Below are 27869 nucleotides of genomic sequence, written 5' to 3'. Positions count from 1 at the left end.
GCCCTCTTGCTTATACGTACTTTCATTGACAGTACTGCTGTACCTGGCACTTAATGTCCCTGCATTGAGTATAGGTTTCATATGTGGTCCAATCACCTTTGCCCCCATTTCCCCCTCTCCGTCCCTGCAGTCGGGACAACTCCCCCAGCCTGAAGGAGATCAGAAACGGCTGCCAGCAGCAGAACGACCGTAAACCTCCGATGCCACTCCGCCTGCTGCGTCCTGAGCCTCCTACACCGCCTCCTGCTACCATCCTCCCCCTGTCCACTAACCCCAGTCCCCCTCAGCCACCTCCCCCCGCCGCCTCAAATCCCACCCCATCCATTCCCGTCTCCTCCCCAACGCCCTCCCTGCCCCTCTCCCCTCCTCCCTCTGTTGTCAACTCCAGCGAGATCCTGGTGGAGCTGGAGCGAAACAACAACTCGGCCAACGCCAGGCGGAAGGGCGGACCGTCGGGGGGTGACAGCGAACCCAACCTCATCGACTGTCTGCTGGTCAGCCCGGCCGTCAACACTCTGTCCATCCAGCTGCCAGCGCAGGCCGACCGAGTGCTGGGCTGCTTCGCCCTCATCCTCAAGATGCTGTGAGTCTACACATAAAGCTGTCGCTGCTACTAAGTATTATTGGAACAGTCCAACATTTTGAATGCACTTGTTTTCAGAGTCACATGAGAATATCCGTATAAGTTTTAGCTCTATGTTGTAAACAGAGGTGAATAAGTGGGATATTGGAATTTTTTCATTCAATACTTTTGTGATTAATGCACTTTAAGGCACAAAAAACACTTGACTTGACTGATCTTGACATAAGCTTGCCGTCCTTTTGCCAGCTCACCTGTCTGAGGAGGGTTTGACACACTGGAAGATTTTCACCTTTTATGTCTTTTGCTCATCATAAAGAAGTAACAGAGAAATAATTTCTGCATACTGAGTTTAACCTTAGCCAGTTCAACCAGTGCCCTATATTAAGATTAACAGTGGGAACTAAAAATATCATGTCAGTTTACATGTGAGGCACACACAGTCTAACCTAACTGACATGTGAACAGATATCAGACTGAAAAGTCATTGAAATCTAGTGCTGCTTATTATAGAAAAGGTGGGGGGTGTTCATGCTGAAGCAACTTACATAAACTTCAGGCCGATGTCATATCAAAGAAATGACATGTCAACAACCCTGGGAGCGTCCTAGTTTGTAAAGGTGACATTACGTGAGCGTGTGTATTCCTGAAGAACTGATGAACAGTGTAAATGGGTTAAACAGCACTGAATGAATGAACATAAGAGCCTCGGTACTGATTACACAGTGTGAAACTGGAACAGCAGTTACGTGTGTGTCTCCTTCTGTCGGGGTGTAGGTGCGGTAACCAAAAGGATGGCCTAAAAAGTGATAGCGTCTGTGTGTTTGTAGTATTTGTAACAAAGCCAATGTTACTTAACTTACAATAATGTGAAGCTGCTCTGGTTTCTGGTAAATTAACGGCGCAGGTCTGCGTCATCTCATCTCATGTTACAACTACTAATCTGTCTTCCTCACGTATCCAGGCTACACCCTCTTCTTTACATTGTTATGCTGAGTCTCTTCATCTCTGTTGTCTTTCTTTTTCGCTTTACGACTGTCTCTCTGTCAGGTCGGACTATGATGACTGGAGACCTGCTCTGGCCAGCCTGCTGCAGCCCATCCCCTTCCCTAAAGAGTGAGTGTTCACACATACACACCTCAGCTCATATTTATACCGCAGGTCGCAAAAGCATTTTATTCATTTATCTAGGAATCCGTCATAGAAGCAACTTAAAATGACCTCCATTTGATTTACACAGTAAAAGCAAAAAGCACAGTGAATGAAGGTACTTCATTGTGTCAACCTGACTTCTGAAACTAAACCTACACGTTTGGTCAGGAATGCCAGTGTCGTGGCCTCAGCTGGTTTTTAATTTTCCTGTGAACATGCAGTAGTTTGATGGAGTTACGCAATGTCAGCGCAGCCTGTATGGTGAAGGATTTCTTTCTTTCGGTAGAGAGAAATGTGACTCTGCTCCTAAAAGAAGTTCTAATACTAGTCACACGACTGTAAGAGTAATGCTAGCAGCAGTTGTAGTTGTATACTCTGTTTTGGTGTCTCATAACAGTCTAAATGCTGTTTCAGAGAAATGTGATAAAGCACTTTTTTTTCCAGTCCGAAAACACCAGTGCAGCGGCAGCCATAACCATAATCATAAACTGCTGCCATCAACGTTGGCCCAGTGCTACATGCCACCCCTGGCACCTCACTCCCTTCGATCTCCCTCCCTCCTCATTTTCTTCCAGTCCCTCACATTGCTGTCTTTGGGGATGTAGACATGTTTCTAGGAGGTTCCTGTTGGGGCCCAGCTGCTGACGTGGATGAGGTACCTTACCAAGCCTCTTGGGAGTGGTGAACCGAAGGGGTGGCGTTCTTCTCCCCAGAGAGCCCGCTGTAATGGGCTATAAGCAGCCCAGAGCTGTATCTGTAATTGGCTGGCTGATCCGGAGCTTCATTAGCGTTGAATTGTTGTTTCTCCAACACTGGGACACACCTGTTACTCACCTGCGCCACTGGTGCCTGGCTGATGGCTTCAGGCGTCATTAGGAAAGGCAACAATACTCCCCAGCACCCTGTTGCTGAGCATATAATGAGGATTATGCGCACATATATTCGGAGACACACGCACACACACACACACACACACAGGCGCTGATATTCTCAAATAAGTTCATGCACACACATGCAGAAAACAACAACATGTTGCACCTCTAAATCTAAACAGTTTCATTAATACAGTATATCTAATTATATGTCATTGCTCTGTATTGAATCTGTATAAAAACTGAAGTTAAAAAACGACACGTTATGGTTTTACGGCAGCAGAGATTCCAGGAAGTTCGGCCCATAACCCCAGTGCAATGGCGAATTGTCTCTTTGCACTAAACAAACAAGATAGTGAGTTCATTTCAGGCTTCAGAGGTGCTGCGAGGGGATTTTGTTACCGTTTGACAGAGCTAAGTTAGCTTTTTCCTGTTTCCAGTCCTCAATGCTAAGCTAATTTAACCAGCTTCTGGCTGTAGCTTCATATTTACCATATGAGAGTGGGACCGTTCTTCTAACTCTTAGCAAGAAATCGAATAAGAGTATTTTCCAAAATGTCAAACTAGTCCTTTATTAATAAACTGCTGAATTTATATTTAAAAAACATCATGAGGTCTGCCTTGGAGCTGAATATGTACATTTCTCTTTCCTTGCTCCTATAATAGCTTACGCAAAGCATAACCTTTGGGTCCAACTTCTATCTGTCATTACAAACACTTTGTGTACAGTTATTTAAAAATTCTAGTGGAGATCCTAAGTTTTGAATTAATGAACAACACATGTGCTTCTCTTTTCATTTGCCATCAGTTTAGAATGTAACTATCCATTTCCCTGATCTGATTTATATCCAGGATCACCACAGCTAACCTCTTACAACTGCTTCTGAGACCTAAATGTAAAGATTCCCCACAGGAACCATTAAAATGTCATCTAAAGTAACAAACAATCCCTAGAAGTTCACATGCTCGTGTCTTTTGCACACATGCTAAAAATGTCATAACAAGCCCTGCACTCCCTCTGAAGCTTATCTAAGCATGTTGACTGTATCCGCCCATGTAAAGTAACACTGTGCTATTGTGTCATGAGCTGAACGTCACTGTAATAGGTAGCACAAAGGGGAACTCCAGAAATGCTTGTATACACTGTAAACATCAAATCTGAGATATATTGCTTGAAAAGTATGCATTCGATGAATGTTTCCCAACAGAAACATGTGTTTTATCCTATTTCTCAGCTCCAAAGTGTTTTAGGGTATAATATCTCACATCTCTCTTTGTCTTCTTTCTCCCCAGGGCCCTCGCACATGCCAAATTCACAAAGTAAGTTACTGCGACGTCGTAATCTGTTCTTCACATATTTAGATTAGACTCCAGTTTGAAAACAACTTAACATTTGTGTCTCAATGTTTCTATGCCCAAATAGGGAACTGAAGTATGTTATTCAGAGGTTTGCGGAGGACCCAAGGCAGGAGGTGAGAGTTTCTTTTGTGCATGTTTACCACAGTTTCAACTCTAAACGCTCTACAGCTTAAAGTTCAAGTTAATACTAACCACAGCTGTCAAATACAAGCGGTGAAGTAAAAAGTACAAAAGTATAAGGTAGTAAAAACTAAAATCAGTAACAAACTTTTGCTTAAGTTGGAGGCTTCCACACAGGTAATTAAAGTAAACAAAGTAATTAACTGTTTGCAGTGAATATTCTGCTACAAATCTGTCAAAGATTACTAAAGAAAACTTTTAAAGTTACATTTCTTCTTGAGATTGATCATCCAGACAGAAAAATCATCCGTGTGTGTGTTTTCCAGGTCCATTCCTGCCTACTCAGCGTGCGTTCTGGTAAAGATGGCTGGTTCCAGCTCTACAGTCCAGGAGGTGTTGCCTGTGATGACGATGGAGAGCTGTTTGCCAGTATGGTGAGTCTATTGACACACACACATGCACACAGTCTGTCTGAACTATTAATGAGGGCTAATGGATGTGCGGTTGTGGTTGACTTCCTCTCCTTTTCATCTCCATCAGGTTCATATCTTGATGGGCTCCTGCTATAAAACCAAGAAGTTCCTGCTCTCTCTGGCTGAAAACAAGCTGGGTCCCTGCATGCTCCTGGCCCTGCGTGGAAACCAGACCATGGTGGAGGTATGACCATGTTTGTGTTTCTGCTAATTCTTCTATCAATAAATATTCTCATTTATTCTTAATACTCTCTCATAGCATCTTGGTGCATTAACATGTGGTGGTTTATTTAAATAAATAATATTAAGTAGTAATAGTAGAAGTAGTAGCAGTTAGGCCTTTACAAACAATTATTTTCATTATTGATTCATCTACAAACTTATTTTCTCAGTTAATAAATTACTTGTTGGTCGAAAAAAGGTCAGAAAGTAGTGAACAGAATAGTGAATGTCCATCACAAATTACCAGAGCTACACTGTTTTGTGTAACTAAGACTCAAAATCTAAGATACTCTGTTTATTATCATAGAAGGTACAGGAAAAAAACAAAAAATAGTATAGTTGCAGTATTAATTTTAACACAGCTGATCAAGCTGAGGATAAACTGACCGAATTGAAGGGGATTCAAGCAGTTTAGTATTGCAAGAGGAGACAGGTTTTCTTTTTCTAAATGGTCAAAACAAAGCAGCAGAGCCCACTTTCAAGCTCCCAAAAATGCTTGATCCTACATTTCCCATAATGCAACCAATATTATTTTTCATTAGATCCTCCCGACTATTTGTAGTTTTCAAACCCGAGCCAGGATAACCCTGGTGACATCACAGTGATGATGTTTGATGTTATCAAATTTGACAAAGGTCCTTCAGAGCTACAGAAGACACTCTGCAAATGTTTTTTCCAGGCTGAGTAGAACTCCTAGTAACAAGTAAACTGATCATCACATGTAAAATGCGCAGAGTACCACTTTACACTGAGTATACGTTTACATGCGTGTCCAGATCCTGTGTCTGATGCTGGAGTACAACATCATTGAGAACAAAGACACCCAGCTGCAGATCATCTCCACCCTGGAGAGCACCCAGGTGGGCCTACGCATGTACGAGCAGCTCTGTGACCGACAGAGAGAGCTCAAAGAACTGGTGAGTTACTGCTCCCAACACACAAACACACACACACACTCCCCATACTTTATTAAGTACACTGAAGCCTGAAGATAACATGGTGCAAAACAATGCAACAGTACAAGAACTGTTTTTTTTTTTTTCTGATGTACAATCTGCACCTTGAATTGCAGCGACTACCAAGTCGTCCGTTTCTCATGACGTACAAATTATTGTGTCCTCTGTGGTGCACGTGACCTACTTGTCAATCCAAAAGTCCAACACACTGCTAACAGAAACTGTTAAAGGCCCCAGAAGTTAAGAACCAAGCACGCACTGGAAAAGATGAGAACAAAGGGAAGACACAAGGTTCATATAATGTCTATTGTACGCACCTAGTCACCAAAACAAATTCCTTGTAAGTGTAAAAACTACTTAGCAGTAAAGCTGTTTCTGATTCAGATTGAGGAGAATGATGCGTCATGTATGAACAGCTGGATCGTGTCTTATACAGGGACATGAACAGAGTTATCATACAAGGTAAAGAGGAGTTTGTTTAGACGGCTGCAGCTCTGGTGTCGACTGATCGCATCGTTGGTAGTTCGATAGCGGAGGTCCTCCAGGAGATCCACGTGTTGTAGTGTCCTTGAGTAAGGCACTGAACCCCGAGCTGCTCCCACCTAATGTTTGAGAGCTGAAAATCTAAGTCGCTTTTGACAAAAGCGTCTGCAAAATGAATTTAACGCAGTGTTATCTTTGAGACAAGATAGGAAGACCCCTCTATACAAGTGTCGATTTTAAAAGCATCACCAGGAGCAGGTAGAGGTGTCAGGAGGCATCAGCTAATAAATACCAGGTGTACCCATTAATTTCTGTCACAGACCTAAACTAGGTCCAGCAATAATTGCAGTTCCTTTGAAGCTTTTAGACCACTGTTCAACGAAGGATGAAGTCAGTTTATGGCAAAAGAGGTAAAATGTCCCTCTATTTTGTATCTGTGTTTTTGCACAGTGTTCATAGATAAATATCATCTTCAAGAGTTGCTTTGAGGGTCAAGTCCAGTTTAACAGGAAGTTTCATAATAGTTAGATTTCATTACATGATGTAAATGTTCATACACCGCACTGCTGGGTCATCTTGAGTGTTAATCTGGAAAACGTTCAGTTTTGTCTGTACTCAACATTAAACGTGGGGCATCTCAAGTAATATACAACTGAACTTTTATTTTGAAATTCTTTAGGTGTTGGATCTTCAATAGAAATATAATACATTATGAAATGTTCTTGCAGTCCCTTATTGTTCTGAACTTTACCTGTTTTTTAAGAGATCATTTTAGGATTTGCTCTCTAATTTTTCCAGTAAGCGGTAGATGGATCCGTGTTGATGTTACTAAGGTTTTCTGTTCACAGTTTGGTCATAATCTCACCTCTGATATTTTTTTGTGAATCCATTACATGCCATAAAGGAGGAGTTTAAAGGTGTGAGGTATGAATGAATATAGTACAACAGCCTGTCATCATCATGTGACAGCATAAACCAGGCTTTGATAGACATAGTCTTGTTTCTCCACTCGTCACCTACAGTCATGGCCTGGTTTTAATGATCAGGTGCCCACTTAGCTTCATCTGCTGCTGTAGTCCATCAGATTCTACAAATGGCCTTCACATTACTCGGACACTTAGAGCCGGTCTGGTGGCTTATAGCAGCCGTGTCCTCCTCCTCCACTCTTGCATACCCAGAAGGGCCACAGCTAACTGGATCATTCTTCGATGTCGCACACTTCTCAGGAAACTGAGTGTGAAAATTCACGGAGCTGGACTGGTCCTGAAATGCTGGAAGAGTAAAGATCAGACCAGTAACAGTAAACTGGGCCTCTCTGCTCAGTCGGCATGCTTCACAAGCTGAGTCACAGTCGCTTGACTCTGTCTGCAGAGCTGGGCTGTTTATTTATATGTGGAGGTAGTCCAGTGAAGCAACCACTGAACTTGCGCTCTGTACATACTTAAGCATAAACAAAGATACACTTTACGCATAGCACGTGAAGAAATATAAATGGTGTCTTGTCGTTTATGTACACCGCTGTGTGCATAAATATGTACGGTTGTATTGCATTTATTCTGGTATTTTCAGCATTAACATTAATTACAATGATAAATCTCTCAGAAAAGGATCATTTATGGCCTAATTCTTTCCCAAGTTTGTAATTAGTGTGTTAAAATAATTATTCATTATTATTATCCCCTTTTCCGAAAACACCACATTTATGTCAGTTGAGAAAATCAAGAAACAACTTGACAGGAAACCATTTGGAAGTGTGCAAGGATTCAAGTTTTCCGTTATCCTTGTCCCCGATTAGATGTTTCTCACTTAATATATAGATAAAACATACAATACGAGATATGTGTAACCTCATGTTTAGAGCATGGTGGTATTATATTTGATAAAATGGTGACCAGAAGTTTGTTAGAAACCTGAAATGACCCATTTACTCAATATGACATAAATCCAGCATGGGTGCAGCTGCTCACACACACCATCTACTGTCTGAAAAGGTACCTGCTAGGCATTGAGCTCAGACGCCATCTTTTTTTTCTGTGTGTCTTCTCCTCAGCAAAGAAAAGGAGGCCCCACCCGGCTGACTCTTCCCTCAAAGTCCACGGTGAGATTACACTCATGCCTCGACTGCTGCACACAAAGATAGTTTCCGCAGTTTCCGTCCTGGCCAATGACAGCTATAAGACTCCTAACAATACTTGCTTTAGCTTTGTCGATATTGATTGTTTGTTCCTCAACATTCTTTAGGATGCTGACCTGGCCCGCCTGTTGAGTTCAGGTTCTTTTGGGAACTTGGAGAACCTGAGCCTGGCATTCACCAACGTCACTAGTGCCTGTGCTGAGCAGCTCATCAAGCTGCCTTCACTCAAACAGCTCAACCTTTGGTCCACACAGGTACACACACAGGATCACAGCACTAACACTACTCCAGACACACACACAGACTAGTAATCACTAATATAATAATCTGATATTTAATGTATGTCCTGTCTGCTTTTTTCTTCCTTTAGTTTGGGGATGCAGGGTTGAGGTTGTTATCGGAGCATCTGGCCTGTCTTCAGGTTTTGAACTTGTGTGAGACTCCCGTCACCGACGCTGGCCTGCTGGCTCTCAGTTGTAAGAAAGCACACACTAAATAAATCATGTATCGCAGTAGTGTACAGAAAGCACTTTTATTAAGTTATTTACAAGTTCAGAGTTACCATGTTGGTACCATTGATGGTATAAAAGTCAGTTGTTTGTAAGTTTGTGAACTAATTGTGGCTAATTGTGACCGTTTCAGCCATGAAGAGTCTGTGCAGTCTGAATATGAACAGCACCAAGCTCACAGCTGACACATATGAGGACCTCAAGGTAAGACTGCCAGACAACTCATACCAAGTGCAAATTGTCAATATGTTGCTCCTTCTCTGCCGTATGTTTAAATAGTGTTTTCTAACATGTTAGCGTCATCAACTAAGCTGCTAATATGTAATATATAAAATTCCTTTTTTTCCTTATAATCATTTCCAAATGACATTGTTCTTTCCAGGAAACTTCTTTGCAATGGTCAGGAAATTATTTGGAAATTGCAGTCTTTTATTAATTTAGAGTTACTATGCAATATCATGGAAGATGCAGCATCTCAAAAGTGCTGTACAAATACATGCACATACATAGATAAGACAGGCGTTCAGTTGTGGACTTTTGATCGGACCTGGCTATCAAATTCCCCCTGCTTCCAGTCTTTGTGCTAAGTTCAAGTTTATTTATATAGCACATTTAAAACCAACACTAGTTGACCAAAGTGCTTTCCACAATAGACAACAAATATACTTCAATATATATTGAAGGCCAATGAATAAAGAGAGGTCTTTAGCAAGGATTTGAAAGTGTCAGGAGTCAGGGGGGCATTTCGTATTTGAGGAGGTAAAGTGTTCCAAAGATTAGGAGCAGCTACTGAGAAGGCTCAGTCACCTTTTAGTTTTTAGCCTGGATCTGGGGACATCGAGTAGCATCTGATTGGATGACCTCAGTGCTTTGATCGGAGTGTGTACATGTAAAAGTTCTGATAAATAAGAAGGTGCCAACCCATTTAAAAGAAGGTGCCAACCCATTTAAAAGAAGGTGCCAACCCATTTAAAATTTTAAAGACGAGCAATAAAATCAATCCTAAAGCGGACAGGAACCAGTGGAGCGAGGCTAAAACAGGGGTAATGTGCTCACGCTTTTTAGTTCCTGTTAGAAGTCGATGGAGAGACGACTGATCCGCTCCAACATACAAAGAGTTATGGTAGTCGAGACGAGACGTTATAAATGCATGGATTACTCTATAAAAGTCTTTGCGTGGCAGGTAGGGCTTGATTTTGGCCAACAGTCTCAGCTGAAAGAAACTGGCTTTCACTACAGAACTAATCTGTTTTTCAAATTTAAAAGCTCTGTTGAAGATCACAGCTAGATTCTTGGTAAATGGACGACTATACGTTCCTAAAGTACCAAGACCATCTACACAAGCACTTAAATCCCCAGGTCGACTGAACACAACAACCTCAGTCTTACTTTCATTCAGACAGAGAAAGTTCTGATTCAACCACATTTTAAGATCTCTCAGGCAGTTGAGCAAGGACTGAGTTGCAGCTAGGCTAAACACATTAGGACCTGCAAAGAGACAAAATTAATATAAATCTTGGTTTAGCCCCTTCTCGGGGTGAGAGGGGAAATAAATGTATTTTCCAAATGTGAGTTTACTTTCAAGCTGACTGTAAGTGTATGTTTCTAGGTGATGATGCAGTGTCCCTTTGTCTTTCTCTGCAGGCCAAACTTCCCAACCTGAAAGACGTTGATGTTCGGTACACAGAGGCCTGGTGATCAACCATGCTCACACACCCCTCATACATAACCAGACACACACACAAACATATGCACACACTGCACACAGGCTCAGATACGTACCATGAAAATTGCGGTGATGTCCTCTCCATCGCCACCATCATTAGACCAGGAACTCTGACATCATCCCAGCATGAGGATCACCTGACCAGAACATCGCTGACACATTTACGTCAGAGGAGCAGCCTTCATCAGCTTCAGACGGCATCACTAACCCCTGTAGTGACGCCATCACCAGGAAAGAACTGTCTAGTCAGCTTCAGCATCACTTTTTTCTAAATGAGAAATCTTTATGGACCTCGTTGCTCCCCTTACTTCTGTCACGGATATTCCGAGGACCTTGTTTTTACCGACTTGGGGGCATCTGAGGACATGCAAAGACCCGCTATGTTGTGACACAAGGGACCCTTTTCTCTCTCTGTCTTTATCCTGTGCCCTGTCTTTCATATATGGTCTCTCGGTTTTCATATTTAGTTTCAATCCAGCTCCCCGGCCGTTGCCCTCCCACCTCTGTGTGTCCGTGTCGTGAGGAAAACCTGAATCGACCCTCTCCCCTCAGAGCCTTCCTCTCTTTTTCTCTCATGCGATGAAGGCTGGATACAGCAGCTCACATTCCAGTTCTTCTCTGATCTGACCCACAGTGTAGCTCTCCAAACGGACACGTTGAACTGTTTATCACTTCGGTCCTCACTCTCGCGCTCTTTGGCTCGAGCTTTCAGGTTCAGATTCCAGTCTTTTCAAGTCTTTCATTGGGAAAATGAGGTGCTACCTCTGAGAAAAGAACAGTTGCAAGACTGTGCCTATTCCTCATACACGACACGTTCACACACAAAAAGAAAAAAAAAAAAAGGTTTTTATCAACTTGAATGAACATATTTTTCCAGACATCTGTGCTTTCATATACTGTGCGTTTCTATATAAAACATATATATGAAGAAAAGCCCAGTGATGACATTTCAGAAACATTGCGGGAGCTCTGCAGGAACATTAAACGACGATGGCAACATTTGTTCATTTTTCATTTGTTTTCAGTGTACATGCCCATTACTATTTAATAGGACAGTTGTGTAGCAGTAGCTGGGCGGTCTGGGACTGCCTAATATTTATAAGTTGTCTCTTTAAAGCCTCCTTTGCTCTCTCTCTCCTGGATTTGTCCCACAGTAATGAAGTACACAGGTCCTGTTGTCTTTTTTGCAACATATAACACAAGAAGCCAACCAAGAGGACGCCCAAACATGGATCTCTCTGTACCATGCCATGGTGTCAATGTAGACCTGTAAAGTGGATTGCAGTTATTCTAAAGTGGACCTGTAAACAACCAGCTGAGAGTTGTATATTTTCATATCCTCTGTAATTTGAGACGGTTTTGAAAAGAAGAAAGGACACTTGCCAAACATCTGTATCGGCTTTAGTTTTTGTTTTGTGCACTTGTTTCATCAGGCTAACATGAGCATTGTCTCATTACTGATTGGTTTATCAAGTGGAACCTGTCCTGTGGAGAGACACTGACACTGTTTGGGTTCACGTATCTGACCGCCCCACCACCACCACCACCACCACCCTGCTGAGGTCAAAGTAAAGAGTGGCAGTGCCTCAGGTGGAGCTGTGGATGAATTGCCTATTGTTATGTTTTTAATCTGTCACAGCACCTGTTTTGAATTGTTCTGCTGTATTTATATTATGCCATAATACATGGGTGACATTTTTAGGCTGTGTGGATGAATAATTCTCATCAGAAGATGGGACAAAATTAGTGCACATATTCTATCGTAATGAGCTATAAGGGACAATGATTGGAAAAAGGCACCTTTCGGCCATATTTGTCTGTCTACATTCCCTCAAAATGTTGCCTGTTTATTGTTGCAACATTTCATATGATGAGGTAACTGCCCTGACACACTGCAAGTCTGTCAGAATCTCTTGTCCCTCTCTGTCTAGATTTGTCTTGTTTCAGTGGCCCTAGAAAACACAAGACAAGTCAGATTTCCACCCTTTCTTCAGTCAGCCTCGCTCTGACTGCATCCATCCATTTTATTTATTCATGTCGACCTCCAGAACGCTCCAGATGTTTGTTGAATCAAGGCAGAAGCTGCAGCAGAGGACATGATGCCGTCCGCATAGAGATGCTTTATTTCCTATTTATTGGGTGCCATAACAGAATCCTGTTTGGCCTGTAGACTCGGTTTGTGTACGACCATCTTTGGGTCTAGCTTTTAGGACCTTGTGCTCTCTTTCGTATCCTGTATAATGTATATACAAGTGTATATAGTTGTCTCCTCCCTTCCTCTCTTTGAACCCCTTTTTTCCTTCATCTTTTCTCTATTTCTCTCGGCCTCCCTTCAGCGGCAGGCTGGTGTTGCCTTCATGTTTGTGTGGTTGTTTTTTTCACACAAAAGTGCACTGTAATCTAACAAAGTATGTTTTCATAATATCTTTTAAGTCTTTGATTTGATCACTTTAATCAAACATTTAGTGTACTTGTCGTTTAGTTTTTATTTGCATGTACATGTTGCTGCGTCATCTGGTCTTTTTATTTTGTAATTTAGTTTTATAAATATGATAAAGGGTCTGATCACTATCTCACTGAGGTTAGGGACTGAAATGGAAAGATCCCTACTATTTTCTGATTGTCTGGTTGTTGACAGGATCTACCCATGAGCCTTGACAGGTCCTGTTGGTCGAAGCAGTTTGGGTTCGATTGATATTGATTTTCTGAAAAGCCAATACCAGTAATAGTACTTTAACATTTTAGTTTGACTATATTCATATCAAAAAGTGCAAATACTTCTTGTTTCCCTGAGTATGTTGTTGTAATCCTGCCAGACAAAAATATCAGAGGTGGACCTCACTGACCGGCCATTATCTTTTTTAATAAAGTTGTTGGTTCCACGCATCAGCAAACTGATAATTCAGTGCAACTGTAGTTTTGTTTTATCGTTGATGTTGTCTAAGTATGAAAGTTTTAAAGGAATAGGCTTACTCGCTTCTCTGATGGGAGTTAGATGAGAAGATTGATAATGTCATGTCCATCCATTTAATATGAAGCTACTGTCAGCATCTTGTTAGCTTATCTTTATCATGAAGATTGGAAACGGGTGGAAACAGCTTGCCTGACTCTTTCCAAAGTCCTCGTACCAGCATCTCTAAAACTCACTGAAGACCATATTATATCTTGACGTGGAAAACGTCTCTCTGCTGGTTGGCAGGCAACGTCACGGTGATGACAAGACTCCAGGAAGTCTCTGCACCAAGGAGTAGTCCAGAACATAAATCCCAATGTGTCGTCTTCACGCTTTAGAGGTGCTGCTTTGATTTTGTTATTTTTGGACGGATCCACGTTTCCGCTGTTTCCTCTGTAGCCCAATCCTTAATGTGCAGACATGAGAGTGGTATTGATTTTTCTATCTAACTCAGCGAATAAGCATATCACCAAAATGTCAAACTACTCCTTTAAAGAAGTGGGCAGTCTCGGGGAAAATTCTGTCACTAAAACTCATCCCACAGTTTTTAGGCCATTATGAGCTGCCTCTAGTCCAAACTGTGAGCCTGGGGGCCAGCCTGTTGAGGTTATAATGGAAGGTTTTTGTATTACTGTAGAACATGTAATGGTTGAATAGAAATGCCTCTTCTGTTCTGTCATGTCTCCGTATCCTGTGGAGCTCACTGTGCTTTGCTTTCCATTGCCATCCTGATTCCTCCCTCTTGTCGATTATCTCCGATGTTTTTTACTCTACACAAACTGTAAAGAGTTTCTACCATGTCCAAGTTGTGCACAGCTGTGCTCAAGTCTTAACAGTTGTTATGGAAGGAACAGAGTCAGATGCAGCACAGCCTGACACGTCTGACAGACTGAAGAAAATCTACTCTATTTCCCATAGTTCCTTGTAGTAAAATCTTTTTTTGGCAGCTGGAAAATGGGCGCCCATCATGTTTCTTTCTCTTTTTCAGTCTTTATGCTTTGATCTGCTTCTCCTGCTGGGTTATTATTATTATTGCTGCTGCTCTGTGGCTGTTGTAATAAAAATACAAAAGATCTTCAACAGGAAAAATAACAACTATGATGTGAAATAATTTCAATCAAAAATAAATTGTCTGTGAATATGTTTCAGCTGTGTGTGGCATTTGTTTTTTTTATACATCTTTTTATAAGACAAGACTTCGTTTACAAGTGATTATCCAAGGAAGGTTAAAATCAAGAGGCTTCTTCAGAGAACTGAGAGGCGAAACATCTTCACGTATCTTCAACCAAGTCCAGTTGCCCTTGATTTTAACCTTCCTTGGATATCTGTGTGTGTGATAGTATATCAATATGTCTAATCACAATCCCTAATTACAAAATAATATTTTATAGCTGCTCGATTCTGATGATGTCATCAGGGTTAGCTCAGAAAGCTTGTGTTACAAACTCGGAGTATGGAAATTGAAAGACATTGGGCATTGGGAGGGTCTAACAAAAGATGCCACAGTTTTATTATGGATAATGTAGGATCCAGTATTTTTGGAGCTTGATCTATGCTAGGGACTAGTCATATCTTGGGCCCTGCTGCGTTGATATTGACCATTCTTTTTGTCTCTTGTGACCACTGCAATCTAATGGAAGAACCAGTCCTGTTGTCAGCTGTTCCAACTCCTCATTTAAGAGGTATTAATCTTATTCTGGGTGACATATTCAAAGCAAAGACTTCAAGTTTTACATGGCTGCGCCATTCCATCAAGTAGAAATATTCAGCCTGTTTCCCTAGAATTCACTCTCTGCCATTAACAGCGTACTTTTAAACCCTTCTATCTCTGTATCAAGATGTTCTTTATTAGTTACCATGTTTTGGGGGATTTCTTTAGGCCCCAACCTGATAGGTAAGACTGATTCCCACAAAAGATTGTCAAGAACCAGCTTACTAGCACTCAGGCTTGGACTTTCCATGTAGAGTTATTTGTTAAAGCATCAAAGTAAACAGAAGCACAATCATTCACATTCTATATAAATGATATGTGGCCTAAGGCAACGTCCATCAAGGGTTTTTGAACAGTGAAATTTCCACTCTAAGATGGGTGTAAATCACATCATTCTTACAAAGGCAGACATTGAAGGTAGACCAAAGTAGAAATGCAGCTAAATATATTTCCCTTTATAAAATTAAGGGAATAAGAAAATTAATAATTAGGCAGGAAAGGAAAAGTATTGTTTTGACAATTAGGCTGCACATAAACTGTTTTGGCTACTGTACGATTTGTGACTGACTGAGCTCATCAGTTAGTCATGAATGTCACTCCAAAAGTCTGTCAGGAGTGGGATTTGAACCCACAACTCCAGGTGTGACTGAAAACCTGAACACAGCACTCAGCCATCCTGACCTGATACAGGGCGACCCCTAGCGGCAACAAGCTGTAACTGCAAGGACAGATATACAACAGACAGCATTTTCAAAACAGATATGAGAAGAGAGTAACTAAAGCTCCAGAAATTCGATTTCATTACCTATCTTCAGGGTCCATGTTTTAGAATATTCTACCTGTCTGTCCGGAGCCCCTGAAACAATCTTAAGGTTCCCCTTGATTTTAACCTTTGTTGGATAATCTGAAGGTTATGTACTGTACATGTACGTGCAAACTCTGGCTTTGCACTGGTACACTTCATTGTAAGGGACATCTTTGGCATATTTTTCACAAGCAGTCTCAGCTCAAGTACTGGACTTTAGTTACCTTTTGCCATAGAATAACGATTGGAAACTGCTGTCAGTGTGATATATTTAATATAATCCCACTGTATATTTTTGTGACATGTTTAGATATTTGTGAATGAACTTACTGCTAATACGATTCAACAAAGCCACATTTAAGAATGATCACAGTTGAGGACCTGAGCACTCACCTGTTTTATCACTGGGAGTGGAGCAACTCTGCCCATTGTCTGTTTCCAGATTAAAATGAACTGGAAATACTCTGCGTTCTTAAATAAAACGTCAGCATGAGGACCCATCTCCCAAAACATATTAAAATAATGATAATAAAATGACTGTTCTTTGCTGGATTGAAAATCAACCCATTCCTAGGCCAATCAAGGAAGTTCAATATTTATAGCAGCTATAGCTCTAATAGCAGCTCTGAGAAGAGCCTGAACTACAATGGACAGACTACCGAGGACTGCAAAGTCATCTGTCAGAAGTGGGATTAGAAGCCACACTTTGACCTCTCTGCCGTTTATCAGACAGACACTGGGTGATTTCTAATGGCAACACCTGAAACTGCAACAACAGGACAGGTTTGTATTAGGCCTATATCTTAAAGTAACATTTTTACAACAGGTATGAGGTAATTCAGTTGTATTTATTGATGCCAGCTGCAGTGCACACAAACCAGGGGACACTGGTTTCATTTGTATCTCTAGCTGTCTGGGTAGAGATAAAAAGATCGATCATCAGGACTTTCTACACACCTTTAGCTGGACCAGTGATGACTAAAGCAAATACTATCCAACACAGCTTTAGGGAAACAAAGAAAGTAAGATCAAATAGTTTGCCAGGCCAACTTTATTGACTTAATTCATAAGGTCTTATGGAAAAGCTATAAACATCACCTGGCATCACATTAAATACATAAAATGTTCTCTTTAAACTGGATTAGTTCACCTGTTTTCATTCATCTAACTTTCAAAGATACAACACATTACCACACAGAGTAAATAATGTCACACTGGTGAAACTACGCGGCAAAAAAAAAAAGGTTATCTCTGTCATCACTCACACAGCAGCCTTTCTGCTGTGCTCCATATCAGCAGTTTTACACTCATCACTATTTGAAATTAGACACAAAAAGGGGTGATTTCAACACAAGAGTCTATTACTTTAGTTAGTGGACACTCCTCTTTAATTGAAAATAAATATCATCTAAGTATCAGTGTTGTCCAACATGACGCAGTTTGATTGCAGACTGCATGCAGACCTGTTCAGCATTACACTGTCTGTCTGTGGGGGTCTCTCAGAGGAAATGTTCTAACCTTTCTTTTTTTATGTTGTAAAGGAGTTACAATTCACCTTCCCTCAACCGGCCTGACCCTGTTCTATTTAAGTTAATGGTTTCCTACATTCCACAGATGGCTTCATGTTCATATGTACCAATATTTCCATACCTGAGAAAACAGTATACGTTTCTAATCTTAAATAAATAGAAAACTATTTGGGAACATAGTATTTTTGTCATTTTTGGTATGGACAAGAAAAATTAAAACACACAATTAGAAAAGTCTTAACTGCACACATCACACATCCTTGAGTAAGCAGATAGAGGTGAGATTAGATTTGTAGTCCACTCAGGCAGGAAGGACGTGGACAGGGAGTCCTCAGGAGTAAAACTTGCTGTTGTTTATCTTCTTTTCTTTTGTCCTGGGGCACAAAGAAACACACCGAACATAATTAGGGACATAACACATTTCGTTTGATTTAACCACCTATCCCCCCACCTCTCGTGGGTCTGAGACTAACCTGTGTTTCTCGCTGGTGCTGTACTCCCTCGAGAGGTGGTCGTGTTGGCGAGGGAGGGTGGAGCGCTGGATGTTGGTGTGTGTGTCGTACAGGAAAGGTTCACTACTGACCTCAGCCTGCTTTTTCCTCAGCTGGCTGGAGGACGAGTACAGCTCCTCCTCTACTTTCTGAACGACAAGAGAACATGTGATCACAATCAGAGAGTGAGAATCATTCTGAAGTCACTCTGCAGAAATAACGCATCATTAATGTGTGTGTGTGTGAGTTTTCACCCCTGCTTGCTGCACGTTGATGTAGACTAGCAGAGAGGCTAATTCTAAGCTCTCACTGTAGCCGTTGTTCAGAGGAACACTGCGGTAGCCTGCCGAAACAGAAAACATTCAGCTCAGTGAGCACACAGTCAACTTTGTTTCTGACAGTTCAATATTAACCAATCAGACCACACCTTTGTTTTTGGTTGTTGTTGTCCATTTACTACTGTTACAATATAATTAACATTACTGCTAGAGGGCAGATAAACCTGCTAGGGGGCTCCAGGGCAACAAGGATCTGCAGGCCCCTGATCTCCCTACCAAATATACATCCTGTTGTATTCAAGTACCCATCAGGTACACTTCAGACAACACATGCAGATTCATTATATTTTGCCAGTGCGTCTACGCTGGGATACTATCCTGCTCCAGGTCTGCTGTGTGTCAGTAAATTTTGTGGTACCTTCATTAAACACAAATTAAATTAGGAGTATGCACCATGTCACCATCATATCACAACAAAGCTATATTAAATGTGATCAATTGTTGCTTTGTTAATCAATGTCGTCTTTCATTATTACCATGTTCTCAGAGCAAAACTAAGCTTTGTGAGCGCACATTTCTGAAACCCACACTTGGTATTAAGATCGGTTAAAATGCAAATTCACTGAAAAGAATCAAATCAGACCATTGTCCTTTCAGTAAACCTGTGGCCCTCATAGCTGCTGGTGTCCATGCACTCGTTTGAGATACTGAATGCAGTTTCTCACGGTGAACATCAGTGTATGTCTACAAGTTATTACTGTTCTGTGATAATGCAGAGCCGACTTTCTGGCGGACATTTTGCACAATCATTTTACAGCAGACTGTGATGGATTAACTATTTCAAACCTCTACAAGTTGATTTCCTCACTGTAGTGAAACCAGTGGAGGATTTTCAAATCAAATTCAAAACATTATTGCTAATTGCTGGAGGTGACACTATGTATACATTTACACCATGTCAAATGAAGGAGCATTTGACATCAAAGATGTCTCTTCACTGATCATTCATACTACATATGGAATCTGAATTGTCTTAGAAAAGGTAAGCTTGAAGGTAGAACTAAAAAAGTAATAAAGTAAGTAGAGTGTACAGAAATCCTGCTTCTAAAGAAATTACAACATCTATGAGTATTACACTTGCTTGATAATGAGTACTACTACTACATGTGAGCAGTCGCCCACCAGCTCCGGCCCTCTGTGCTGTGTGTATGTGTTCCCACCTGAGCGGATGCCTTTGACAGGAAACGTGGCCTGAGCCAGGAAGTTGGGGTCTGAGAACATGTCCTCCTCATTAACCACAAAGCGCAGGAAGGTGAGTTCAGGCTCGTACACAGTGAAGATCACAGGCTCTGCTGGGGCTTTCCACACCGGGTTCAGACCATTGTCTCCTGCAGCCGGCATAACGACAGAACTCTTCACATAGAACCTCTCACCGAAGTCTCGTTTCCCCCTCCACCATCTCTCCACCCCGTAGGTTTAAACTTTCACCCTCCCCATCTCCCCATCTCCCCCCCTTTGCTTACGATAGACGACGGTCTTGTACTTCTCTTCTGAGTGTCCACACAGCTCGATCTCCACAAATGGACTGGCAATGCTGCGGCCGGTTTTAGGAAGGTGTCTGGCAGCAATTACCTACAGAAGACAAACACAAATCCTGTTATAAAGTTTTCTCCTGACCAACAAAGAAAATGTCAGAATGCTGCTATCCATCCATTTACTTACTTTTTTACAAAATAAAGGTCAGCCAGTCGGCATCATATACCTCTAACAGGATGACACTATATAACACTTGGCCCTGAAGCTGAATTACCAGTTATTAATAAATGTGTGTGTGTCTGCTTGTGTGTGTGTGTGTACAGACGTACCCTAACCACAATGTTGTACTTGATCATCTTCTTCTCCTGGTAAGGGTCGTAGCTATCATAGCGCATGAGCTCCGGCTGCAGTACGTAACCTGTACGTCCATTCAGACTGAAAAGGGCGCTGTTCAGCTGGGTGTATTTATCTGGGTGGACACATACATATTATATGAAGCTCTGCTCTACAGGTGTCATACCAGACAGCTCAAAGCACAGTTTCACCTAGCCTTTAGGCAGCAAGTATTGAAAGTATTGTAAAAATCTAAGTGAAACACTCCTTATAAGGATAGATGACTCTCCACCTTTCCAACCTCAGGACCTCACTCACTTGTCCCTATTTTTCCCGTTTGACATGTGACAGTAGAAAAAGCACCGCTGTAAATAATAAAATGAATGGTTGCTGAAATGCATTTAGCTGTTTCAGTTTTAGGGTCCTGGTGCTGGCGCTGGTTCATTGTCACACTGGGTTGGTTTCCATCCACCTGTTTTACGCATAAAAAAACTACAAATGAATTATATTGAATTGACTGTAAAAAATGGTTTGTATGCTTGGCTGAGGTGGAAAAGTAAGTTTACTGATAAAAGCTAAATGCGACAAAGTGCAATGGAAACAGACTTAGCAAATAAATCATGTTGTACATGAAACATGTGACTTAAACATCACCAAAATGTCAAACCTCTCTTGCCGCTATAGTTGCTGGTGTGACCTAGCCAACCTCAGCACTCCATATTGAGGGTCAACCGATAAGGTTTTTTCAGGGCCAACATTGATTATTGATAATCAAGGAGACTGATAACTGATATTTGGGGATAACAGGGAATCTGTATTCAAAAGTTTGCTACTTCATTACTAATGACAACTATAGCTGAATATTTACAATACCAATAGATGTAACTATTCAACATTTATTTATTTATTTATTCATTTATTTACATTTTAACATTTTGCTAATTAGCTGGCTTAATTATGGATCAACAAATGAACGTAGCTATTGTATTTAAGCTAGCCCTGCAGGACTCAACATTAGACTCAACGATTGGAAGCACCGGGATATCTGCATGGCGGTTTTGCATTACCAGTCCCTCATATCTAAATGCTTGCTAATGTACGTACATTAAGAAATACATTTTTCCCCAAAAATTCTGTTTGGTAAAAGTAATGCATCAATGACCAAAGATTCCAATAGGTTTGGACAGTGGATGTAGTGTTTAGCTCGTACAGTGAAGAAGAGAACAGTGGGGCCATGTCCCAGGTTTCGCCCTGGGCAATGGTGTTCTCATCCACGTGACAGTAAACATGAATGTACCTTGGAAGATGCCTACCACTGCTGGACAACAGTTAAATAACGTTTTTTATTTCCCCCATAAAGTTTACAGAGTTTACTGAGAAACAGTGTCTACAGAATATCAAGGTCACAGTACAAGACAACAACATTTTCCTCTACATTTGTCATTTCTGGGAACTTTCTGAGCCCATATAAACTACTGTACCTGCAGTCTGGAAGTTGAGTGCCACCATGTGACAGCCAACAGCCCACAGTGAGTAAGGGTCGTAGTTGGAGGACTCCACACGCTGGCCTTTTGGGTAGATGCGACTCAGACTTTTGCGGTTGTACTGCAGGAATTCCTTGGTGCGGATCTTTACTGGCACCTTGGTCTCCACGAAGGAGCGGATCTCTTTGTAGGTGTAACTGTCTGTACGGACAGATTAAAGAGCAGTCATTTGAGAGGTACGGGGTCAGTTGAATACGGTTCCAGGTTGTGTCAGTTGATACCAACAGACCAATGAACCTAAATGAAACTTTGGATACTGTGGTTATAGTGAATATCTTCAACTTATCACGCTGTTAGCTGGTTGTTGTTTGCTGGTAGTTAGCTTAACATGTTGCTCAGCTACACACCAGTTATGGAGAGGTTGCCCTCCCTGTAGACTTGCATCCTTAGATTCACATACATCTTCATATTGAAACCATGTTCTTTTCTTCGGTAAGACACGATTCAGGCACGGAATAGTTCATCATACCAGAGAGGTTGCTAATTAGTGGCTATTTCCAAGGCTTGTGGAACAATAAACAGTGACACAGGCTGGACAACTGAGTGGGCCATGGTATTCAGATCTGTCAAGCCAGTTGAGCCAGCTAATGTAGTTCAGCCTGAGCAAACTCAATGTAGATATAAGGCCAGGTACATTAGGTCAAGGTTAGAGAATGGTGTCTCTGTCCGAAAGCTCAGTAGATTTATAATGGCACAGCCAGATACCCACAGCAGGGCCTAATGACAGGTCAAGATAAATGATTTTCTTGGAAAAAACATTTAGAGCATTTCCTTTTTTCCTTAGGCGCTTCTGAACCACTTAGACTACTAACAATGTGGTAGAAAGGCAGAAAGTGACAAATAACCACTAAATATATAACAACCGTACTGGAACAACAGAGTCACCTTATAAAAACTGTTGTGGTGTGGATGCAAGTCATGTATAATTCAGCGCATGTTCAGTTTTTGATCGGTGTAACGTAGGAAGCTGCCTGGTCTTAAGGTCTTTCCCTTTGGTCACATCCTGTTTGTTGAAGAACCTTAAGTTGTGGTATAAGAACAGCAATGGTAGACCCTCACTAAATAAGGTGAGGGGCTCAAAACATTCAGTTTTTCCTCTACGGATGGGAGGTGCAGATGTACAATGCATAATGGAGGCAATGAGTACATATCGTGTTGCATTTATATGAAGTACTGGACTTCCATTTCCTGCAGATGAATTTGTCTGATACAGTACAGCTGACTCACAAAATTTTCCAACTTCATATTACAGATGAAAAATTAACCAAAATTCTGCTGCTGCATTTACAATCACAGCTTAATTTTATTTTTTTCACATCTTAGAAGGGACTGTTTAGGTGAAATTCCCACCGATCCCCTGTAGGCTTCTTACCTGTTGCCTATATTACAAGTTGTAAATAGTGTAACATTCATTTATTTAAAGTATGGAGAAGGTAATAGCATTTCCTTCAGTATATATCATATTTTATTGTTTAAAGGAATACTTTTAGGAAATACACTTACTGGCTTTCCTGCCAAGAGTTCCAGGCAATGAGAAGATTGATTCCACTCTCATAGTTATGTAGTAAATATGAAGCTACTGCCAGGAAACGGTTAGCTCAGCTTAGCATAAAAATTGGAAGCAGGGGGAAACGGCTAACCTGGCAAGCTCGCTTCTGTCAATAAGGAAACCAGAAACCTTTTTACATCCACTTTTCAAGTAAATAAACCATCTGAGCGATCGGGGGACAAGGACCTGAGTCAGGGAGGTGACCAAGAACCCGATGGTCACTCTGACAGAGCTCCAGCGTGTCTCTGTGGAGAGAGGAGAAACTTCCAGAAGAACCACCATCTCTGAAGCACTCCACCAATCAGGCCTGCAAGGTAGAGTGGCCAGACGAAGCCACTCCTCAGTAAAAGGCACATGACAGCCCACCTGGAGTTTGCCAAAAGGCACCTGAGGGACTCTCAGACCATGAGAAACAAAATTCTCTGGTCTGATGAAACAAAGATTGAAATTTTTGGCCTGAATAGCAAGCGCATCTCTAGAGGAAACCAGGCACCGCTCATCACTTGACCAATACCATCCCTACAGTGAAGCATGGTGGTGGCAGCATCATGCTGTGGGGATGTTTGTCAGCAGCAGGAACTGGGAAACTATTCAGGACCAAGGGAAAGATGATCGCAGGAATGTACAGAGACATCCTTGATGAAATGCTGCGGAAGAGCACCTTGGTTTTTCAGAATGGGGCGAAGGTTCATCTTCCAACAGGACAATAACCCTCAGCACACAGCTAAGATAACAAAGGAGTGGCTACAGTGATGCTGTGATGCACAGTTCCATGCGTAACATTCATTCCTCACCAAGGAGGCAGTGCACGCTCTTGTCGCTCCTGGAGGGTGTGCCTGCATGGACCACCCTACCACTGCAGCTCATATCCAGAATGCAGCAACCCGGTTGGTCTTCAGCCTACCCAAGTTCTCCCACCCTACACACCCTGCACTAGCTCCCGGTGGCTACTTCAATCTGATTCAGTACACTGATACTTGCCTACCATGCTGTAAATGGTTGGTCAATCCAGTACATGGTCAATCCATACACCCAAGACTGTCCACTATGCTCTCTACTTGCTATTCCCTCACTCAGAGGGCGGCACACCCACAGCTCAACAAAATCATGACTGTTTGCTGGGCTTCCCGTTGACATCAGGACAGCAGAAACTGTACACATCTTCTGCCGCAGACTGAAAACTCATCTGTTCAGGCTGCACCTTGGCCCATATAAATAAATAAACACTTTCTAACTCTAAATGTAGTACCTGAACTAGTTCAGCATATTTGACGAAGTTGACGTACTTGGTTGTATCCACGTGGGTGAATGCACTTACTGTAAGTTGTTTGGATAAAAGCGTCAGCTAAATAAATGTAATGTAATGTATTTGTGAGTATTTATACATTTACTTTCCTAACTGGTGGTTGGAAGCTTATATTCAGCTTATGAACTGACATAGAGGTTACAAAGACCAGACCAAGTTTAGCATTGATGTATTCTCTAAAACTTAAGAAATTAAAGAATCCATCATTAATCTTACTGAAAGCTTATTACAGAGCATAATTACACTGCTGTGGTAAAGTTACTCCCCTCAGGCCCTTGTCACACTATCATGTTTCTCAGAGGTCTTTGTGTTTAGTATGTGACTCTGCATGTGTTTACCAAAGCGGTCCTTCTCCTTGCTGCGTGGCTGACAGTAGACCACCAGGTCCGACATCTCCATGGCAACCTCTGCCTTCTTCTCAACTTCCTCCTGCTGTCTGATCTAAGATTGAACAGAAAAACACCCACTTCCTGTTTGCACAGTGATACTGAGAGACCACCAGTGAAACACCACATTGGCCACTCAAGGTGTTGACTAATTAATGTATGCTCTTTACTGTATACAGTATAGTATCATATGCCATGGCACACTAACCTCTTGTTCCCTGTTGTACTGCTTACTCATCTCTCTCTGAGTAATGTCCCAGGCCACTTGGTACCATTCAAAGAGCTCCTCCAGAGTGCTTGCTGACAGGTCAAACTGCAGACTATCCTGCTCCTTGTCCTGCAGGATCAACACGTGGGTCTTGCCATTTTTACCACTTTTCACTAGAAACAAGAAAGGAAGAAAAGAGACATATAGTGAGAGAGGGTGAAGAGGGATGAACAACTCTCAGTTTATTTTAATAGGCAATGCAAAATTGTAATTACACCACGTGCAGCACTTCAAAGGCAAAACTTATGTCTGCATGCATCAGACTTTAAAATAACTTGCACTCACAGTTTTGGATGTTGCACTTGGAGATGTCCACCACACCCTTACATAGTTCACCTAGTGGGTTGTCTTCTATGTCCTGTTTTAATACACATCACAATCACGCATAGATTATTTCCTCCAACTCTATGCTGATCAACCTCCAGTTAAACTGTGACCTAAACTCTAATATTCACCTGTCCTTTGAGCTCAGGTTTGGTATTGTTTGACACTTCCTCTACATAGTTAGATGGAAAGAACAGCTGCACTTTTCCACCATGGTCACCTTTCCACCTGTAGAATGAGGAAGAAAATGTGAACAGTCCTGTTGGTTCTGTGTACGTGTTAGCCAAGTATATGCAGATGAACATGCATGATGCAGGGGGATAAAGTTAATTATCCCTACGACATGGCGAAGACTCATTGCCAGTCCTTGATACAGCCTGTTGCTGCCCATGTGTGTGTGTATGGACTCACCATCCATTGTTCTGCTTTGATACATTGTGTATCAGTGCACCTTTACTGAAGTTGAGCTCATCCGGCCTTGTAGCCTGGTAACTATATACAGCCCTAACTGTATTTTTAGGCTAAAGGAGACAAACACAAACAATTGTGAATATCTTTATCAAAGGATAACAGACAGCCAAAGCTGACAGACTATAGTGGTGTGTACACACCAGTGAGGGCTCAATCTCGTTGGGTTCCACGTACGTCTTCACCTCGTACAAAGAGGCACAGTCTGTCTCCTGTGAAGCATAATCCACTGTTAGGTACCAGTCAGTGCAAAGGACATGTTATTGGGTTTAAAAACATATACCGAACTGATGTTGGCCTTAAATGTCAAGTAATGAGGCTAAAACAATGAGCAAAATAAAGGTGGCTTTATGTTGCATTGGTGGCAACTTTGCAGGAGACCAAGATGATCAGAACATGTAAATACAAAAGCTTTGAAGACATACGGTATGTTTTTATCATTTTTCTATGATTTTCAGCCACACTGGCAGTGGGCCCTAGCAATGGCAATATCAGTCTTAGGGATTGAAATATTTCAACAACTATTGGATGGATCACCTTGAAATGTCGTTAAGAGTGAAATGTCTCCAACTATTAGCTGGACTGTCATTCATGTGCCTCTGAGGACAAATTGTAATCATTTTGGTGATCTCTGAATTTTTCATCAGACCTAAACTTCAGTTTATCCAATACTTTGGTTTATTAAGAAATACCTGCAAAACTAACAACAATCCCATCAGTCTCGGCTGTACTTTGTGTTTAGTGATATCAGTAAATGTCAGCATGCTAACACGCTAAACTAAGCTGGTGAACATGATAAACATTACAAATAAAAATCAGCATAGCAGCATTTTTATTGTGAAGATGTTAGCATGCTGATATTAGCGTTTAGCTCAAAGTAGCGCTGTGCCTACGCACAGTGTCGCGGAGCCACTAGCACAACTGCCTTAGTGTTTTAATGTCAATATGAACCAGTTCTGGACCATGCAGCCCCGTAGATGGAGTTAACCTCCACGCTAAGCTGTAATGACTACCCATTTAAGATTATTATGATTCTAGCCCATAATAGGCTAATGCCTTGTGCACTCTGGAGAATTGTAAAATTTTAACAGATTTTAAAAATGTGGGATACCACAGACAAAACCACTGACTGAACTGCACATAGAGGCTTCAGTCAAGATGCAGGACCAAACACTTGGCATTTATACTAAACTCATGTGATCAAATGTGACTTCAGACATAGACTGTCATCGTCAGCTAGTTGCACTTATGTGTGCTATGTTTTGCACAGAAAACTACAAAAACAGAGTAAAACTGTGGATGAACCAATGAATTCGTGGCTCAGAAGAGGGACTCAGCATGGTTTATATATTTTATATCGCGAGCAAATACACAACATGTTGGACAGCTTGCTCTCATTGGCTGCTGCGGGATATTCACAATTCGAAATCGGCGAGCCTTCGATCCAGTCGGCGACCGATTTTCACACTACAGGATTATTTGGGCCGATAATTAGTTGGTCTTAATTTTACTTTTCTTTTACTATATGCTGCTTCAGCGACACAAGATTCTTAAAATTTTCTCATACAAATGTCTCATACAGTAACTTACTGTGCTGAAGCGGTCCACCAGCTCAGGGGTGACTGGGTAACGTAGCTTAATCTTGCGATACAGCGGCTTCTTTCTGAAGTAGTTGACCAGCTCCACCAGGCTCTCAAACTCTGTAGTGGTGCCCAGCAGGTACATGTTGCCCTCCTTCTGAATCCGGCAGTGTTTCACCTTACCATCACCCCTGAAAGAGAGAGAACTTTAGATTGATGCAA

At 41.6% G+C, this 27869-nt stretch overlaps 2 protein-coding genes across 3 annotated transcripts in view; one reads left to right on the top strand and one right to left on the bottom strand.

Moving 5' to 3' along the window:
• Positions 1-14687, top strand: part of LOC123961634 (c-Maf inducing protein) — a 52190-nt gene extending 37503 nt beyond the window's left edge. For both annotated transcript variants that reach the window (XM_046037154.1, XM_046037155.1), the window contains exons 10-21: positions 131-583; positions 1631-1696; positions 3898-3924; positions 4028-4076; positions 4410-4517; positions 4624-4740; positions 5555-5695; positions 8268-8315; positions 8459-8605; positions 8722-8827; positions 8994-9064; positions 10505-14687. In XM_046037154.1, the coding sequence (XP_045893110.1) occupies positions 131-583; positions 1631-1696; positions 3898-3924; positions 4028-4076; positions 4410-4517; positions 4624-4740; positions 5555-5695; positions 8268-8315; positions 8459-8605; positions 8722-8827; positions 8994-9064; positions 10505-10558 (1387 nt within the window). In that variant the 3' untranslated portion in view covers positions 10559-14687. The remainder of the gene's footprint in view (positions 1-130; positions 584-1630; positions 1697-3897; positions 3925-4027; positions 4077-4409; positions 4518-4623; positions 4741-5554; positions 5696-8267; positions 8316-8458; positions 8606-8721; positions 8828-8993; positions 9065-10504) is intronic.
• Positions 14688-17088: 2401 nt separating this feature from the next.
• The window catches only part of plcg2 (phospholipase C, gamma 2), a 77533-nt gene continuing 66752 nt past the window's right edge, over positions 17089-27869 (bottom strand). The window contains exons 20-33 of the mRNA XM_046036485.1: positions 27658-27838; positions 26211-26279; positions 26011-26120; positions 25731-25827; positions 25561-25633; positions 25216-25388; positions 24960-25062; positions 21704-21907; positions 20219-20358; positions 19877-19985; positions 19574-19741; positions 18330-18418; positions 18058-18224; positions 17089-17958 (exon numbers count right to left, since the gene is read on the bottom strand). Of these exons, the coding sequence (XP_045892441.1) occupies positions 17916-17958; positions 18058-18224; positions 18330-18418; positions 19574-19741; positions 19877-19985; positions 20219-20358; positions 21704-21907; positions 24960-25062; positions 25216-25388; positions 25561-25633; positions 25731-25827; positions 26011-26120; positions 26211-26279; positions 27658-27838 (1726 nt within the window). The 3' untranslated portion in view covers positions 17089-17915. The remainder of the gene's footprint in view (positions 17959-18057; positions 18225-18329; positions 18419-19573; positions 19742-19876; positions 19986-20218; positions 20359-21703; positions 21908-24959; positions 25063-25215; positions 25389-25560; positions 25634-25730; positions 25828-26010; positions 26121-26210; positions 26280-27657; positions 27839-27869) is intronic.

This window comes from Micropterus dolomieu, linkage group LG22 (assembly GCF_021292245.1).
Source record: "Micropterus dolomieu isolate WLL.071019.BEF.003 ecotype Adirondacks linkage group LG22, ASM2129224v1, whole genome shotgun sequence".
Lineage (NCBI taxonomy): Eukaryota > Metazoa > Chordata > Actinopteri > Centrarchiformes > Centrarchidae > Micropterus > Micropterus dolomieu.
This window is presented reverse-complemented; position numbering and strand designations above follow the sequence as displayed.